At 48.3% G+C, this 15,194-nt stretch overlaps 1 protein-coding gene across 1 annotated transcript in view; it reads left to right on the plus strand.

The window, feature by feature from the left end:
- LOC311246652 (transmembrane protein 65-like) overlaps window positions 1-6,426 on the plus strand; it is a 132,022-nt gene extending 125,596 nt beyond the window's left edge. Inside the window, 3 exon segments of the mRNA XM_084336821.1 lie at window positions 1,603-1,636; window positions 1,638-1,709; window positions 6,261-6,426. Of these exon segments, the coding sequence (XP_084192947.1) occupies window positions 1,603-1,636; window positions 1,638-1,709; window positions 6,261-6,419 (265 nt within the window). The 3' untranslated portion in view covers window positions 6,420-6,426.
- Window positions 6,427-15,194: the final 8,768 nt, after the last annotated feature.

Consider the following 15,194-nt stretch of genomic DNA (forward strand, 5'->3'; position numbering starts at 1 on the left):
CTACCACCCCTGCAGGACTTATATAACAGGAGGTGCAAATCCAGAGCCTGCAGAATAATGAAAGACCCTCACCACCCCAACAACAGCCTGTTCAAGCTGCTGCGGTCAGGCAAGCGCCTACGCACACACGCAACAAGAACAGAGAGGCTACGGCTCAGCTTATTCCCCCAGGCCATCAGAACACTGAACAGTTACCCTCCACACACAAGTACACATGAGCACACACAACACACATGCTGCAATTGCTCACACACAAACGGTCACTTAAAAACAAAATGGAAAGGCCCCTTCAAAGGAACGAGGAAAATAGGTCACTTTAAGGAAAGAACCGATGTGGTTCTTGTATAGTATAGTTTAGATATAGCAAGTATAGCATAAGGATATATAGTAAAAACTGTATATTGTATAGTAGTGTACATACAGTAGGACCCAGTGCCTTAAAGGGGACATGTAATATAAATGTCATTTTTCAGTCTCTAGCATTGTATTATAGTAATAGGAGTTAGTATCAATGTGTTTTAGTCTCTAAATACCATATTGGCGGATTGCTCTGATTCAGCTCAGATAATTTCCTGCTCCAGTAAATTAGTCCATCCTGATTTGAAGGCCTGAGTCACGTCATTCAGGCTCTGGGTAGAAGACAGTGATGTGATTGGCTCTGTGGTTGTAGCTAATGCCCGCCCACTTCCTCATACTGCGAGGCAGATTGAAACCCGACACCTCTGCATACTCTGGAGGGAGAGAGAGAGAGAGAGATAGAGAGGGAGAGAGAGAGGGGAGAGAGAGGGAGAGACAGAGAGAGAGAGAGAGAGGGAGACAGAGAGAGAGAGGGAGGGAGCACTTGGGGGGGGGGGAAGGGAGGCCCCCCCCCCACACAAGCTGCCGCAGGGAGAGAAAAAACGAAAGGAAGAGACGGCCTGTCTTTTTTTTCTCTCTCTCTCTCTCTCTCTCACTCTCTCTCTCTCTCTCTCTCTCTCTCTCTCTCTCGCACCCCCCCCCCCCCTCTCTCTCTCTCTCTCTATCTCTCTATGTCTACCAGTCGCAGACTGTGTGGACTGACTGTCACTCAAAGTGCTTATGGGCGGAGCCAGGCCATAACAGCCTGAAATCTTGGAGCTGAAAAATTATGGTTTTGAGTACTTGATTAGAAATATAAAACAATGCATTTTTTTTGAAAAAAAAAACTTACATGATGTCTTCAATAGACTAACAGGAATTGTGTAAAGTTGCCCATATAGTGCTAGGAATAGCAGTACATGTCCCCTTTAAATCCGTAGCTAACATTGTATTGCACTGTATCTCAGGACTTTAGCATGTCTATTTGATCATGCCCATTTTATGTCTATTTTATTACCTGTTTATTATGTCTATTTTATTATTAGTATTATTGCACAATGAAAGCGGGCATGGCCACCTGCATTTCACTGTATGCCCTGGTATGTATGTGACAAATAAAAACACTCTCTCTCTGTCTCCTCTCTCTCTGTCTCTCTCCCCCCCCCCCCCCTCTGTCTCTCTCTCTCTCTCTCTCTCTCTCTCTCTCTCTCTCTCTCTCTCTCTCTCTCTCTCTCTCTCTCTCTCTCTCTCTCTCTCTCTCTCCAGGTTAGCAGGTTATGTAGAGGCTCTGGCGTGTCGGACTGGGGATGAGGATCCCAGACTTGAGTCCCAAGCAGGCTGACATGTGGCAGACCAGAGTCAGCGCTCACACGGTGAGACAATATACATATCATTGATTGATTGATTATTGATTATTTCCATGCCATGCAACAAGGTGCCCAGCCCACATGGGCTTAGAAGACACTACATATAAAGTTGCAATGATGTATAACAGAAAGTAAAATGGTACATTTATATAGTTATTTTATCCAAAGCGCTTTACAATTTGTTCCTCACATTTTACCCGTTCACTCACACATTCACACACCGACAGTGCAAGGTGCCGACCTGCTCACCGGGAACAATAAGGGGTTACAGTAAGTGTCTTGCTCAAGGACACTTCGACACGCTGCCCGGGAGGAGCAGGAATCGAACCGGGAACCTCTGGATTACCAGACGGCTGCTCTACCTCCCGAGCCACTGACACCCCAGCCAGAACCTATGGCACCAACTCCAGATAACGAATGAAGTGTCTCTCCTCTCCAGAGTTACAGATATCATTTACCACAGAATATACCCTTCTTAAAACAAAAAAGTGTTTTATAATCCAAAAGACAGAAGACATTTTCCTAAAGACATATATATATATATATATATATATATATATATATATATATATATATATATATATATATATATATATATATATATATATATATATATATATATAATATAAGTGACAGTAAAACACAAAAAAAAAATTCTATAGATTTTGATTTTATTTTATTAGGGATCCCCATTAGCTGGTGCGATAGCAACCAGCTAGTCTTCCTGGGGTCCACACACAAAAAACATACAAAAACAATCACTATTGCAAAAAACAAAATTATTAAAAGTCAGTACACACAATGCATAATGAACCTACTGTAACAATTAATATAGCTAAAATTACATTTGTGTAAAACAAAAACAAAAAATTACTTTACAGTGTTAAAGACAATTTAACAACAATGTATAGGGTATTAATATTGATATAGATTGCAAAATCTGCAAAGGTACAGAAAATGACATGTTAGATTAAACCAATCAGTGTTTCTCCCAGTGGGCCTGGATGGGCCTGCTGTAGAGAAGAGCATTAGGCTCATATGTTGTGCGTGGCGTATCGAACATCAATATGACTCCAGGTTCTGTCTGACGGCCGTAACGCAGCGAGACGCTTTGAATTGGCCCGCGGATCTGTTGTTTACCCTGAGAGGAAACGGCACTCTGAGAGGAAACGTAATCATCTTCAGCAGTCCGATCAGCCCCAGAGGATGCCTTTATGAAAAGGCCATGTGAATTATTTGGACAATGCGTGTAATGAGCTGACTGTACAACACAATCGATCGTGGTGTTTGTAGTTTATATTCAGTTCAGCTGGAACTCGATATTCATTTTTCAACCAGCCTCTGCATTTGGGCCCAGAATGGTCTAATGAAAAACCACCCTGAGATATCATGCCGCCAATAATCAAAGGCAGGACGAGGGTGGATCTCCCGCTGTGCCCAGAGATGGTGCAGTAAGAAGTAAGAGCCTCTGGAACCAATCCACCAGAACCTTCTCTCCTGTGTCTCCTCTACTCTGTCTCCCTCTCAGCCTTCCTACTGTCTCTATAAAGAACATTCTCTCCTGTGTCTCCTACTCTGTCTCCCTCTCAGCCTTCCTACTGTCTCTATAAAGAACATTCTCTCCTGTGTCTCCTACTCTGTCTCCCTCTCAGCCTTCCTACTGTCTCAATAAAGAACCTTCTCTCCTGTGTCTCTCCTACTCTGTCTCCCTCTCAGCCTTCCTACTGTCTCAATAAAGAACCTTCTCTCCTGTGTCTCCTCTACTCTGTCTCCCTCTCAGCCTTCCTACTGTCTCAATAAAGAACCTTCTCTCCTGTGTCTCCTCTACTCTGTCTCCCTCTCAGCCTTCCTACTGTCTCTATAAAGAACCTTCTCTCCTGTGTCTCCTACTCTGTCTCCCTCTCAGCCTTCCTACTGTCTCAATAAAGAACCTTCTCTCCTGTGTCTCCTCTACTCTGTCTCCCTCTCAGCCTTCCTACTGTCTCAATAAAGAACCTTCTCTCCTGTGTCTCCTCTACTCTGTCTCCCTCTCAGGCTGTCTACTGTCTCAATAAAGAACCTTCTCTCCTGTGTCTCCTCTACTCTGTCTCCCTCTCAGCCTTCCTACTGTCTCAATAAAGAACCTTCTCTCCTGTGTCTCCTCTATTCTGTCTCCCTCTCAGCCTTCCTACTGTCTCAATAAAGAACCTTCTCTCCTGTGTCTCCTCTACTCTGTCTCCCTCTCAGCCTTCCTACTGTCTCAATAAAGAACCTTCTCTCCTGTGTCTCCTCTACTCTGTCTCCCTCTCAGCCTTCCTACTGTCTCAATAAAGAACCTTCTCTCCTGTGTCTCCGCTACTCTGTCTCCATCTCAGTATTCCTACTGTCTAAGAAAATACTGTGCATTTAGTAGAAAGCCATCTGGCTGCAAGCTAGACAATCTTAGCACATATGAATGGAAACGGATGTGGACCAGCTAGCCAAAGACACTTCTCCCTTTAACACATTGGCGACCACGGTTTGCAGTGTAATATGGTTCTGGACGACCAGGGTTTGTCAACAAACCGATGTACTTTCTAACAGCTATATATATACTTTATAGTATTGCTATCTGTCCATTCTCATTGTCACTTGAGTGCATAAACCATGCCTTCATAATGGCTTAAAGAAAATAAAAATCCATCGGTTGGTTGTCATTTTATAGCGTCGTGAATATAAGCTTTGTTGCAGTTTTCGTCTCGTCTTTTTTCTGGGAAGCTAGATATGAGGCTAAAGGTCACGTTATATCAAACGCCATTTCTGTTGTATATATACAAATGAAATAAAACAAACTGCTTAGCATCCGGACTATTACAGAGCATCTATGGGTGAAATGGGGGCGGCGGGGGACGCCGATCAGTATTATTGATTAGCAATACAGTGTGCGTTCAAGTAGCCATATTCACTGATCGATCGCTTGCGTGTTACAACAATGTCCAATCCGGCTGTAATTTGGGTGAATAGTATCCTACCGTCAGCCCATGTGATCGCCGGCAGCATTTCGTCATTATTCATCGGCATCTGGTAGATCGATATGTCCATTGACTGATCATAAATCCCATTATTCCAGGCTGAAATCTGCGTTCCGTAACGTGATCAAAGATGGAGGATGTTTGGCTGGGATCCAGGCTCATATGAAACGCCCCAGACAGTAAAAAAAATTATTTTCCCATTCGGCCTCAATGATACTGCAGTGGAGCGATGGCGCCCCTAAGAGGATCTGGCCGGTATTGCATGTCGCCAATTTAAATCTGGCGGGTAAATCTGCAGAGTCGATCCGGGATCTTGATCTGTTTATTAATATGGAATAAAACAATAACAACTTGCCACGAGTTAACTCGTGGCTCTGGTCCTCAACGGGTGGAATCGAAACACGAGTTAACTCGTGGCTGGTCCTTAAAGTGTTAAGCTAGGCTTGTGTTCGATATCAGCTTCCATTCATTAGTGCTCATTTGTATCTATCGTCTGACTCTGGAGAAGACGGTAAGCACATTTCCCATAACGTTGGCGTGTCGCTTTGATTTCCTGGTAGGACCATGCTCTGTTTCGTACCTTTACAACTGCCTCACCGCTGCGTTCTTTCTCTCCTCTCTCTCTTCTCTCTCTCCTTTCTCCTCTCTCTCTCTCCTCTCTCTCTCCTCTTTCTCCTCTCTCTCTCTCTCCTCTCTCTCTCCTCTCTCTATCTCCTCTCATCTCTTTCTCCTCTCTCTCTCTCTCTCTCTCTCTCCTCTCTCTCCTCTCCACTCTCTCTCTCTCCCGCTCTCTCTCTCTCCTATCTCTCTCTCCTATCTCTCTCTTCTCTCCTCTTTCTATCCTATATCTCCCTCCCCCTCTCTCTATCTCTCTCCTATCTCTCTTTTCTCCTCGTTCTCTCCTCTCTCTCTCTCTCCTCTCTCTCCTATCTCTCTTTTATCTCCTTTCTCTCCTCTCTCCTCACTTCTCCTCTCTCTCTCCTCTCTCTGTGTCTCTCTCCTCTCTCTCCTATCTCTCTCTTCTCTCCTCTTTCTATCCTATATCTCCCTCCTCCTCTCTCTATCTCTCTCCTATCTCTCTTCTCTCCTCGTTCTCTCCTCTCTCTCTCTCTCCTCTCTCTCCTATCTCTCTTTTCTCTCCTTTCTCTCCTCTCTCCTCACTTCTCCTCTCTCTCTCCTCTCTCTGTGTCTCTCTCCTCTCTCTCCTATCTCTCTCTTCTCTCCTCTTTCTATCCTATATCTCCCTCCTCCTCTCTCTATCTCTCTCCTATCTCTCTTCTCTCCTTGTTCTCTCCTCTCTCTCTCCTCTCTCTCCTATCTCTCTTTTCTATCCTTTCTCTCCTCTCTCCTCACTTCTCCTCTCTCTCTCCTCTGTCTCTCTCCTCCCTCTCCTATCTCTCTCTTCTCTCTCTGTCTCTCTCCTCTCTCTCTCTTCTCTCCTCTTTATATCCTATATCTCCCTCCCCCTCTCTCTATATCTCTCTCCCCCTCTCTCTCTTCCTCTCCCCCCTCTCTCTCCTCTCTCATCTCACTTCTCTCTCTCTCCTCTCTCCTCTCCTGTCCGCAGGGTAAAGCCATCGGCGTCGCCATCGGCTGCATCCTCGGTATGTTCCCCCTGCTCTTCTTCAAGGATGACGAGGAGAAGAAAGCCAAGAAAGAGAAGGAAAGAGAGAAGCAAAGAGAGAAGGAGGAAATGCCTGCTTCAACAGAGAGCAGCCAGAACTGAGGCGTAACCCCCCCCCCCCCCCCCCCCCCCCCAACTCCCCCCGCCCCGGACCTTTAACCGACTAAGATCCTCCTTTTAGAATACTTTCACCTGCGATTGATTGGGCAGCGTGCCTGGAACAGGAAACCTGTAGCTGGAGCATTTAATCTGGGGGCAGGAAGCTGAGATCAAGACGAGGATGTGGAAGGTATGTGAGCGGTACACACGCCAGTGCTGAATCATCATGAGGGTGGAACTGGTGGCCACTCCCCAGCTGGACGGTGAGACCCTTCAGCCAGACCCTTCAGCCGAACGGAGAGACCCTTCAGCTGGACCCTTCAGCCGGATGGAGAGACCCTTCAGCCGGACGGAGAGACCCTTCAGCTGGACCCTTCAGCTGGACGGAGAGGCCCTTTAGCCGGACCCTTCAGCCGGACGGAGAGACCCTTCAGCTGGACCCTTCAGCCGGACAGTGAGACCCTTCAGCCAGACCCTTCAGCCGAACGGAGAGACCCTTCAGATGGACCCTTCAGCCGAACGGAGAGACCCTTCAGATGGACCCTTCAGCCGGATGGAGAGACCCTTCAGCCGGACAGTGAGACCCTTCAGCTGGACCCTTCAGCCGGACGGAGAGACCCTTCAGCTGGACCCTTCAGCTGGACGGAGAGGCCCTTCAGCTGGACCCTTCAGCTGGACCCTTCAGCTGGACCCTTCAGCTGGACGGAGAGACCCTTCAGCTGGACCCTTCAGCTGGACCCTTCAGCTGGACCCTTCAGCTGGACCCTTCAGCTGGACGGAGAGACCCTTCAGCCGGACGGAGAGACCCTTCAGCTGGACCCTTCAGCTGGACGGAGAGACCCTTCAGCTGGACCCTTCAGCTGGACGGAGAGGCCCTTCAGCTGGACGGAGAGACCCTTCAGCTGGACGGAGAGACCCTTCAGCTGGACCCTTCAGCTGGACCCTTCAGCTGGACGGAGAGACCCTTCAGCTGGACGGAGAGACCCTTCAGCTGGACCCTTCAGCTGGACCCTTCAGCTGGACGGAGAGACCCTTCAGCTGGACGGAGAGACCCTTCAGCTGGACGAAGAGGCCCTTCAGCCGGACGGAGAGACCCTTCAGCTGGACCCTTCAGCTGGACGGAGAGGCCCTTCAGCTGGACGGAGAAGCCCTTCAGCTGGACCCTTCAGCTGGACGGAGAGGCCCTTCAGCTGGACGGAGAGACCCTTCAGCCGGACGGAGAGGCCCTTCAGCTGGACGGAGAGACCCTTCAGCTGGACGAAGAGGCCCTTCAGCTGGACGGAGAGACCCTTCAGCCGGACCCTTCAGCTGGACGGAGAGGCCCCTTCAGCCGGACGGAGAGACCCTTCAGCCGGACGGAGAGACCCTTCAGCTGGACCCTTCAGCTGGACGGAGAGACCCTTCAGCCGGACGGAGAGACCCTTCAGCTGGACCCTTCAGCTGGACGGAGAGGCCCTTCAGCTGGACCCTTCAGCTGGACGGAGAGACCCTTCAGCTGGACGGAGAGACCCTTCAGCCGGACGGAGAGACCCTTCAGCTGGACGGAGAGACCCTTCAGCCGGACGGAGAGGCCCTTCAGCTGGACGGAGAGACCCTTCAGCTGGACCCTTCAGCTGGACGGAGAGGCCCTTCAGCTGGACGGAGAAGCCCTTCAGCTGGACCCTTCAGCTGGACGGAGAGGCCCTTCAGCTGGACGGAGAGACCCTTCAGCCGGACCCTTCAGCTGGACGAAGAGGCCCTTCAGCTGGACGGAGAGACCCTTCAGCCGGACCCTTCAGCTGGACGAAGAGGCCCTTCAGCTGGACGGAGAGACCCTTCAGCTGGACCCTTCAGCTGGACCCTTCAGCTGGACGGAGAGACCCTTCAGCTGGACGGAGAGACCCTTCAGCTGGACCCTTCAGCCGGACCCTTCAGCTGGACGGTGAGGCCGGACCCTGCCACCTCGTTGCACCAGTCTCCACCTCCCACCAAAACATTAACCCCCCCCCCCCCCCCTCATGAATATACAACGGTAGCCTCTTCCAGGAGGATCTGTACCGCTATAGGCCAGACCCGGACTATGTGCAACGAGAGTTACCGTGGGAAGGTTACTGTACGTGAGTTACTGTACCCCCGCCTCCTCCTCCTCCTCCTCCTACCCTCGGAGGGAACCCTTTGATTCTCTCTAATCGTCTGGCCTCCCCAGCCAGGGCTCAATCAAACGATGGAAGGTATTCTGAAAAGGATTTTCTTAGTTGTTATTTGACTGGAGACTCTGAACTTGAACAGGAGGGACTCCGCTGTGTCCCTTGGAGATCGTTGCCGCCACCGCTGCTTCTCAGACAGACTCTTGTATTTATTAACCCTTTCACCGCCAACCGTCGGTAGTGTGATAGTTAAAGTGTTAACCTTCTGTCGTGTGGCAGTGAAAGGGTTAACCTCACGTTGTCCTTTGTCTTATTTTCTCGTCCTCCTCCCCGCCTGGCATGGGTTGCATCTCGATCATAATGGAGAGTAGCTTCTTCTTCTCTGAGACGGACACAGAGAGGGGCATCTCGCGCACAACAAGAGCTTCCCCCTGACTTTCCAGAGAGTTCCGTGAGCTTTAAAGATTCTCTTAAGATTACATAACAACTTTTATGGGCAGCTAATGGAATTCTGACGACCCGCTGCGAGGAAGGAACTACTGTAAATTGTGTCATGGCGTCTTAAAGTCTCATTTCGGAAGTCAGGAAGTTGGTTATTATAGTTATTCACAAAAGATGATTCCGCACATCACCCGTGTTTCGTTACTGGTCGAAAAAACCAAACCGCACGGCTTTCTGTTTCCTGTTGGACCCCGTTCCCATTGGTTCCTATAGCTGTCTCCTCATTGGTGTAGAGTCAGGAAGAGGAGGAGTCAAGCTGCTGCTGTGTTGAGATGCATCCCTGTTAGGTGATCCAGATCCCTAAGGTAACACTACAGTGTAACAAGCATGTCTACCCTCTGATGATGTCATAGTCCCAAAGGTCTTTCCTGCCTGACTGAGTATTGTGATGCCAGGTCTTTCCCACCATACTAGCTGCTTCTTTGGCTTTTGTTATGTTTAATTGGTAAAGAATTAATTTTTTTTGTTTGATACATAAGCTCTGTATATTGCGCCGTTCAAAAGATGCCGTTTAATACATGGCAACGTAAAATAAATGTAGACTTTAAACTTGGGTCTCCCGTACGCCGTACGGTGAACCAAAATGTCCTCCGTAAAGAAAAAATATATATTTTGTCTTAAATGGTCCTAGGCAGGGCTTCTCAAGCTGCACAGGAAAAGAGGAAACGGGTTCGGTGAGCAGCGATTCTGAAGCATTTAAATACGGTATAGATTAACTATAGAGCACACATAGTGGTGTGGCAAGTGGAGCCGAACACATCCAAACACGGTTGCATGCATGTCGGTGTAGAGAGGGGGTGGTGCATGAACACGTACACGTTGATGTCCTCCACAGCTGTGTCTCCAGGATGTGTTCGCTCACCACGCTTCGATGCAGTCCCTGGCGTTCATCGAGAGGGACGCTCCTTCACCAGGACACTAGCTGTTTCCATCCTCGTTGCTCTGGATCGCAAGAATTGCAACAACCAGTATCATGAATAGCCTTTGTCTACACTGTAAAAAAACAAGTCATCAAGCTGCATCAACAAATTTAATCACAGGAAATTCACTGTCTTATTTTACAGATTACTTTTGTTTTCTACTTTAAAAGTGTAATGCCATACAAATACAGTAAATTACCTTTTATCAAAATATTAACCATAAATAAAGGTTGAATCTGTAAATGTATTTGATTTACTGTAATTGACAGTAAGTATTTGGCAACTGTTGAGGCCAGACAGTTACAGTTATTTTTTTACATTTTCTTTTTTACAGTGTACAGTGTGACATGGCAAAGATGAGACTTCAGTGGCTCTGACCCAAACCAGTTGGATATGCAGAATTGTTTTGATGTTGATGTCCATCGTTGCTTAGCTACTGAACCTAAATTCACATGAAACAGAACACATGAATAACTTCTCTTCCAAAAATACGAATTTTGGTACAACTGTGTTTAATCGTGTACATCTATTCACAGGTCTGAACAAAATGAACAGCGTACACAGTGACTTTCTAAACCAAAATATTCACAAATGATGCGCCAATGTGGTTAGCATCATGGATTGGTTTTCCCCCGTCATGAACGTTAGGTTTCCAATGCAAATGTGGCCGAAAAAATGAAGTTATATCCTCCCCTAGCAGAGCAGGAGCTCAGAGTCCTGAGAGATGCATCTGTAGGCCACAAAGCTAACAGTACTGGCAGCTAATGGGTTAAGGCACTAAAGAGTAGCAGTAATGTTTGTGACCCAGCGTATCATTTTCACCATCAGTGAATGTTTTTATCAGGACAGTATCATCCACTAACTACCCTTCCAAACCAACCAAACACACCACCATATAACCTTACTGGTTTCATTATTTCTGAGAAACACAGTCAATAATGTCAGCTTGGCTGATGCTACGATCTATAGTCTAGAGACAGGCAATGCAACCAAACACAATATTACACCTCTGCTTGATTGAAGAATAGCGAGCCACAATTACTTACCTCAGCGTGCAAAGCATATTTATTTTACGTTTGCCCAAGAACGTTGAACAACACCAGTTATCTGCAGGCCCTGGCATGGCTTCAGAAGTACGCTGGTCCCAAGAAATCTGAATGTGAGCATGCACAGAAGACATTAGTGTTTTTTTTTTATTATTATTATCTTTTTCCCCCTCCTTTTCCGATTTTTTCTCCCATCCCACTGTTAGTCGTTATGCCAATTCCCAACCCCCTTCCTGGTTGTTGCGCACTTTCCCCTACTGTTGGTCCGAGAGGCCGGAGACTGTCACATGCTTTCCTCCGACGCATGTGCAGCCAGCCGGCAGCCAGCCTGGCCGCGCAGATTCTCACTGGGAGAGTGTAACGTGTGGAAGGTCACACTACCTCTCACCAGATCCTACCCTCGCTGAGCAGGCGCCCCGACCGAACTGTAGGGGTCGCTGTCCACAACGCCCAGGACCCACCCGCCAGCTTTCCCACCCCCTAATACTGCCAATTGTATTAGTGTGAACGGCCAGCCAAGCTGGTGACAACGCCGGGAGCTGGATTCGAACACGCGAACCCAGCGTCTCCAGCGTTGGTGATGAACGCAATCTCCGCTACGCACCTGACCGCCAAGACATTAGTGTTGAGTGAGAACAGAACACATTAGTGTTGACACACGCCAGAGAGAGAGAGAGAGAGCAGGTGCGGCAGAAAGTTAAGAAATGCCCATTAAAGTCACATTAATATTGCTGTGTTATCAGTTTCACTGTGTCTAATCTGCTCTGGCTTTGCTTCCCTCGTCTACATCACATTCTGTGCACACGGCTCTGACGGCAGCAGCTTGTAACACACGGCTCTGACGGCCAGCAGCTTGTAACACACGGCTCTGACACGGCAGCTTGTAACATCACGGCTCTGACACGGCAGCTTGTAACACACGGCTCTGACAGCAGCTTGTAACACACGGCTCTGACGGCAGCAGCTTGTAACACACGGCTCTGACACGGCAGCAGCTTGTAACACACGGCTCTGACGCGGCAGCTTGTAACACACGGCTCTGACAGCAGCAGCTTGTAACACACGGCTCTGACAGCAGCAGCTTGTAACACACGGCTCTGACAGCAGCAGCTTGTAACACACGGCTCTGACACGGCAGCAGCTTGTAACACACGGCTCTGACAGCAGCAGCTTGTAACACACGGCTCTGACACGGCAGCAGCTTGTAACACACGGCTCTGACACGGCAGCTTGTAACACACGGCTCTGACACGGCAGCTTGTAACACACGGCTCTGACACGGCAGCTTGTAACACACGGCTCTGACACGGCAGCTTGTAACACACGGCTCTGACACGGCAGCTTGTAACACACGGCTCTGACAGCAGCAGCTTTGTAACACACGCTCTGACAGCAGCAGCTTGTAACACACGGCTCTGACACGGCAGCTTGTAACACACGGCTCTGACACGGCAGCAGCTTGTAACACACGGCTCTGACACGGCAGCTTGTAACACACGGCTCTGACACGGCAGCTTGTAACACACGGCTCTGACAGCAGCAGCTTGTAACACACGGCTCTGACAGCAGCAGCTTGTAACACACGGCTCTGACACGGCAGCAGCTTGTAACACACGGCTCTGACAGCAGCAGCTTGTAACACACGGCTCTGACACGGCAGCTTGTACTCACGGCTCTGACACGGCAGCTTGTAACACACGGCTCTGACAGCAGCTTGTAACACACGGCTCTGACACGGAAGCTTGTGGTGGCCGTTGTGACATCATCGTTAGAATGTGCAGTTCTGGGGGCGGCTACGTGGTGCAGTGGGCAAGGCGCTCACCACGAATACTGGAGACGCTGGATTCGCCTGTTCGATCCCAGCGCTCCACATTGCTTTCAGTTTAGCTGGTCGTCCGTACTAATACACATTGGCAGTATTAGGGGGTGGGAAACTGATGGGTGGGGATCGGGCGTTGTGGACAGCGACTCCTACAGGTCGGTTGGTGCGCCTGCGCAGTAGAATCAGGAAGCGATGAGGGCGGCGCCCCTCCAAAGCGCAGACCCCTGACGCTGAAAGATCGAGCTGCGCAGGTGAAAAGAGCGACTGCTGTTACCTCGAGTATCGGAGGGGACTCGTGCTATGTATGACTTAGTCCACATTGCAGCCGGCTTGTGGGAGGCATGAAACAGCGTTCGAGACAGGGGAGGGTTGAATTGGATGATACGAAATTGGGATGGGAGAAAAATTTTAAATGGGAGAAAAAGTGGATCAAAAAAAGAATGTGCAGTTCTAAAAGTTCTAATTTCACACATGAGATCATACCAGGCCACCAGAACTAAAAACATGAGGATGGACTTCACTCTGCGTCCATCAAAACTCATTTTCTTCTGTGATTTGTTTTACCATTCGATATAATAGTGTAGGAGATTGGCCCGATTAGAAAACACTTTACACACCAATCATGGCTGTAATGTCTGGCTGTTGATAGAGGACATTATTTATTTATTTTTGTATCATTCTTTCCAAAAGCAAAGAGGCCTAGAAACGTGGCTAACGCTAATGGCGCGCATACCAGCGAGGCTAACGGCCTAAGAAAACACTGAAGGCACTGAAAGAGGATTTCACTCGTCTAATGAACACACTAGACTAGACAAATATCAAGATGTATCCATCAGTGGACCAATTGCATGCTTTTGCAGAGAACAAGGAGCCTTCAGTCGACTCCTTCAGACATTAAGCACCGCCACAGCCCAAATGGAATAAAAAAAATTATATATATAAAAAAAAAAAAAGGGGGGGGGTGCATTCAGGGGGTTAGTCGACTATTAACTATTATTAATCTGACTATCGGCCAATTTCGGCCAATCAAAGTCGACTATCCAAATCCTTAGTCGGGGACAGCCCTACTCTGAATGGTAGACAGGCCCTAAGTAAAGTGTCACTGGGTACATCAGTGCATTATGATCATCTCTGAATGGTAGACAGGCCCTAAGTAAAGTGTCACTGGGGTGCCGTCGGCTCTTGTGGTGGAACCGGACTCGTCAGTTATGTCGTAGACGGATCTCCATGATCAATATAGGTTTAATAGTAACAACACATATAGGTACATGTAGGTTATACCTACTTTTGGCTAAGAGGAGCTCTCATCATGGCCGCTGGGAGACACTGAGGTAGAGAAGGGGACACTGGGCTTAAGAAAAGAGAGGGGTGGGGGCTCTTGGCTTTCACCTAGGTGTGAGATGTAAAGCTATTGTTTGGAGCGAGACCCAAAAGGGGTTCCTCAGCCATCTGTACCATCGCACAGGCGTGTAGTTTGTCTCCATTGTCTTCACCGCACTGCCCTCTACTGGTGAGCACATGAATGAATGAATGAATGAAATCTTTATTAACAGATTGCAGAATGGGTACAGTGCAGTACAGCTCAATACATACAATTGTTAAGGGGATGCAGACCAGAGAAAGACTTTCGTCTTGTTTCCACCAGGGTCCCCCATTTCCAATTCATCGTAACATATATGACATACATGACATACAGATAGACAGTACTGCTACATCTATACATTTATGACATACCAGATTTGCAATTACAGTACTGTATTTGTGATGCAAAAAGAGTCCAGAAAGAAAAGAGTATATACATTAGGCGTAGAAACTGTACATTGGATTGGGTAGGTGGGGGTGGGACTGTACATTGGAGGTGGTTGGGGGGGGGGGGGGGGGGGGGGGGGGGTAGGAGTGGGGGGGGGGGGGTGTTGGCGGGGGTTGTGTTCGGACATTTACAGGGGCCAGTTTCGAGTTGCAGTCTCCCTTAGGTGTTTTTTGAGAGTGTTTTTGAAAGTGGGTAGTGATTCACATTCCTTTACAGCTTTGGGTAGGGCGTTCCACATTGATGTGGCATAATTGCGAAACGTGTTTAGTCCCTTGTTTGAGCCGAATCTGGGTTTAACATGATTTGTGGAGCTCCCTCTGGTGTTGTGATCGTGGTATTCACTGACCTTTGGGAAGTATTTAGTCATGTACATGGGTACCTTGGTCGTGTAGTGTATCTTGTAGACCAGGCCCATTGCAAGTTGCTGTACTCTGTCGTCTACTCTAAGCCATCCTAGGTTGTCAAAGTGGGCAGGGGTGAGGTGGGTTCTAGGAGTAAGGTCAAGCAGTAGTCTGACCAGTTTGTTTTGAGATGTTTGTAATTTTGTTTTTAG

The sequence above is a fragment of the Notolepis coatsorum genome, assembly GCF_963971535.1.
Source record: "Notolepis coatsorum genome assembly, chromosome: 19".
Classification (NCBI taxonomy): domain Eukaryota; kingdom Metazoa; phylum Chordata; class Actinopteri; order Aulopiformes; family Paralepididae; genus Notolepis; species Notolepis coatsorum.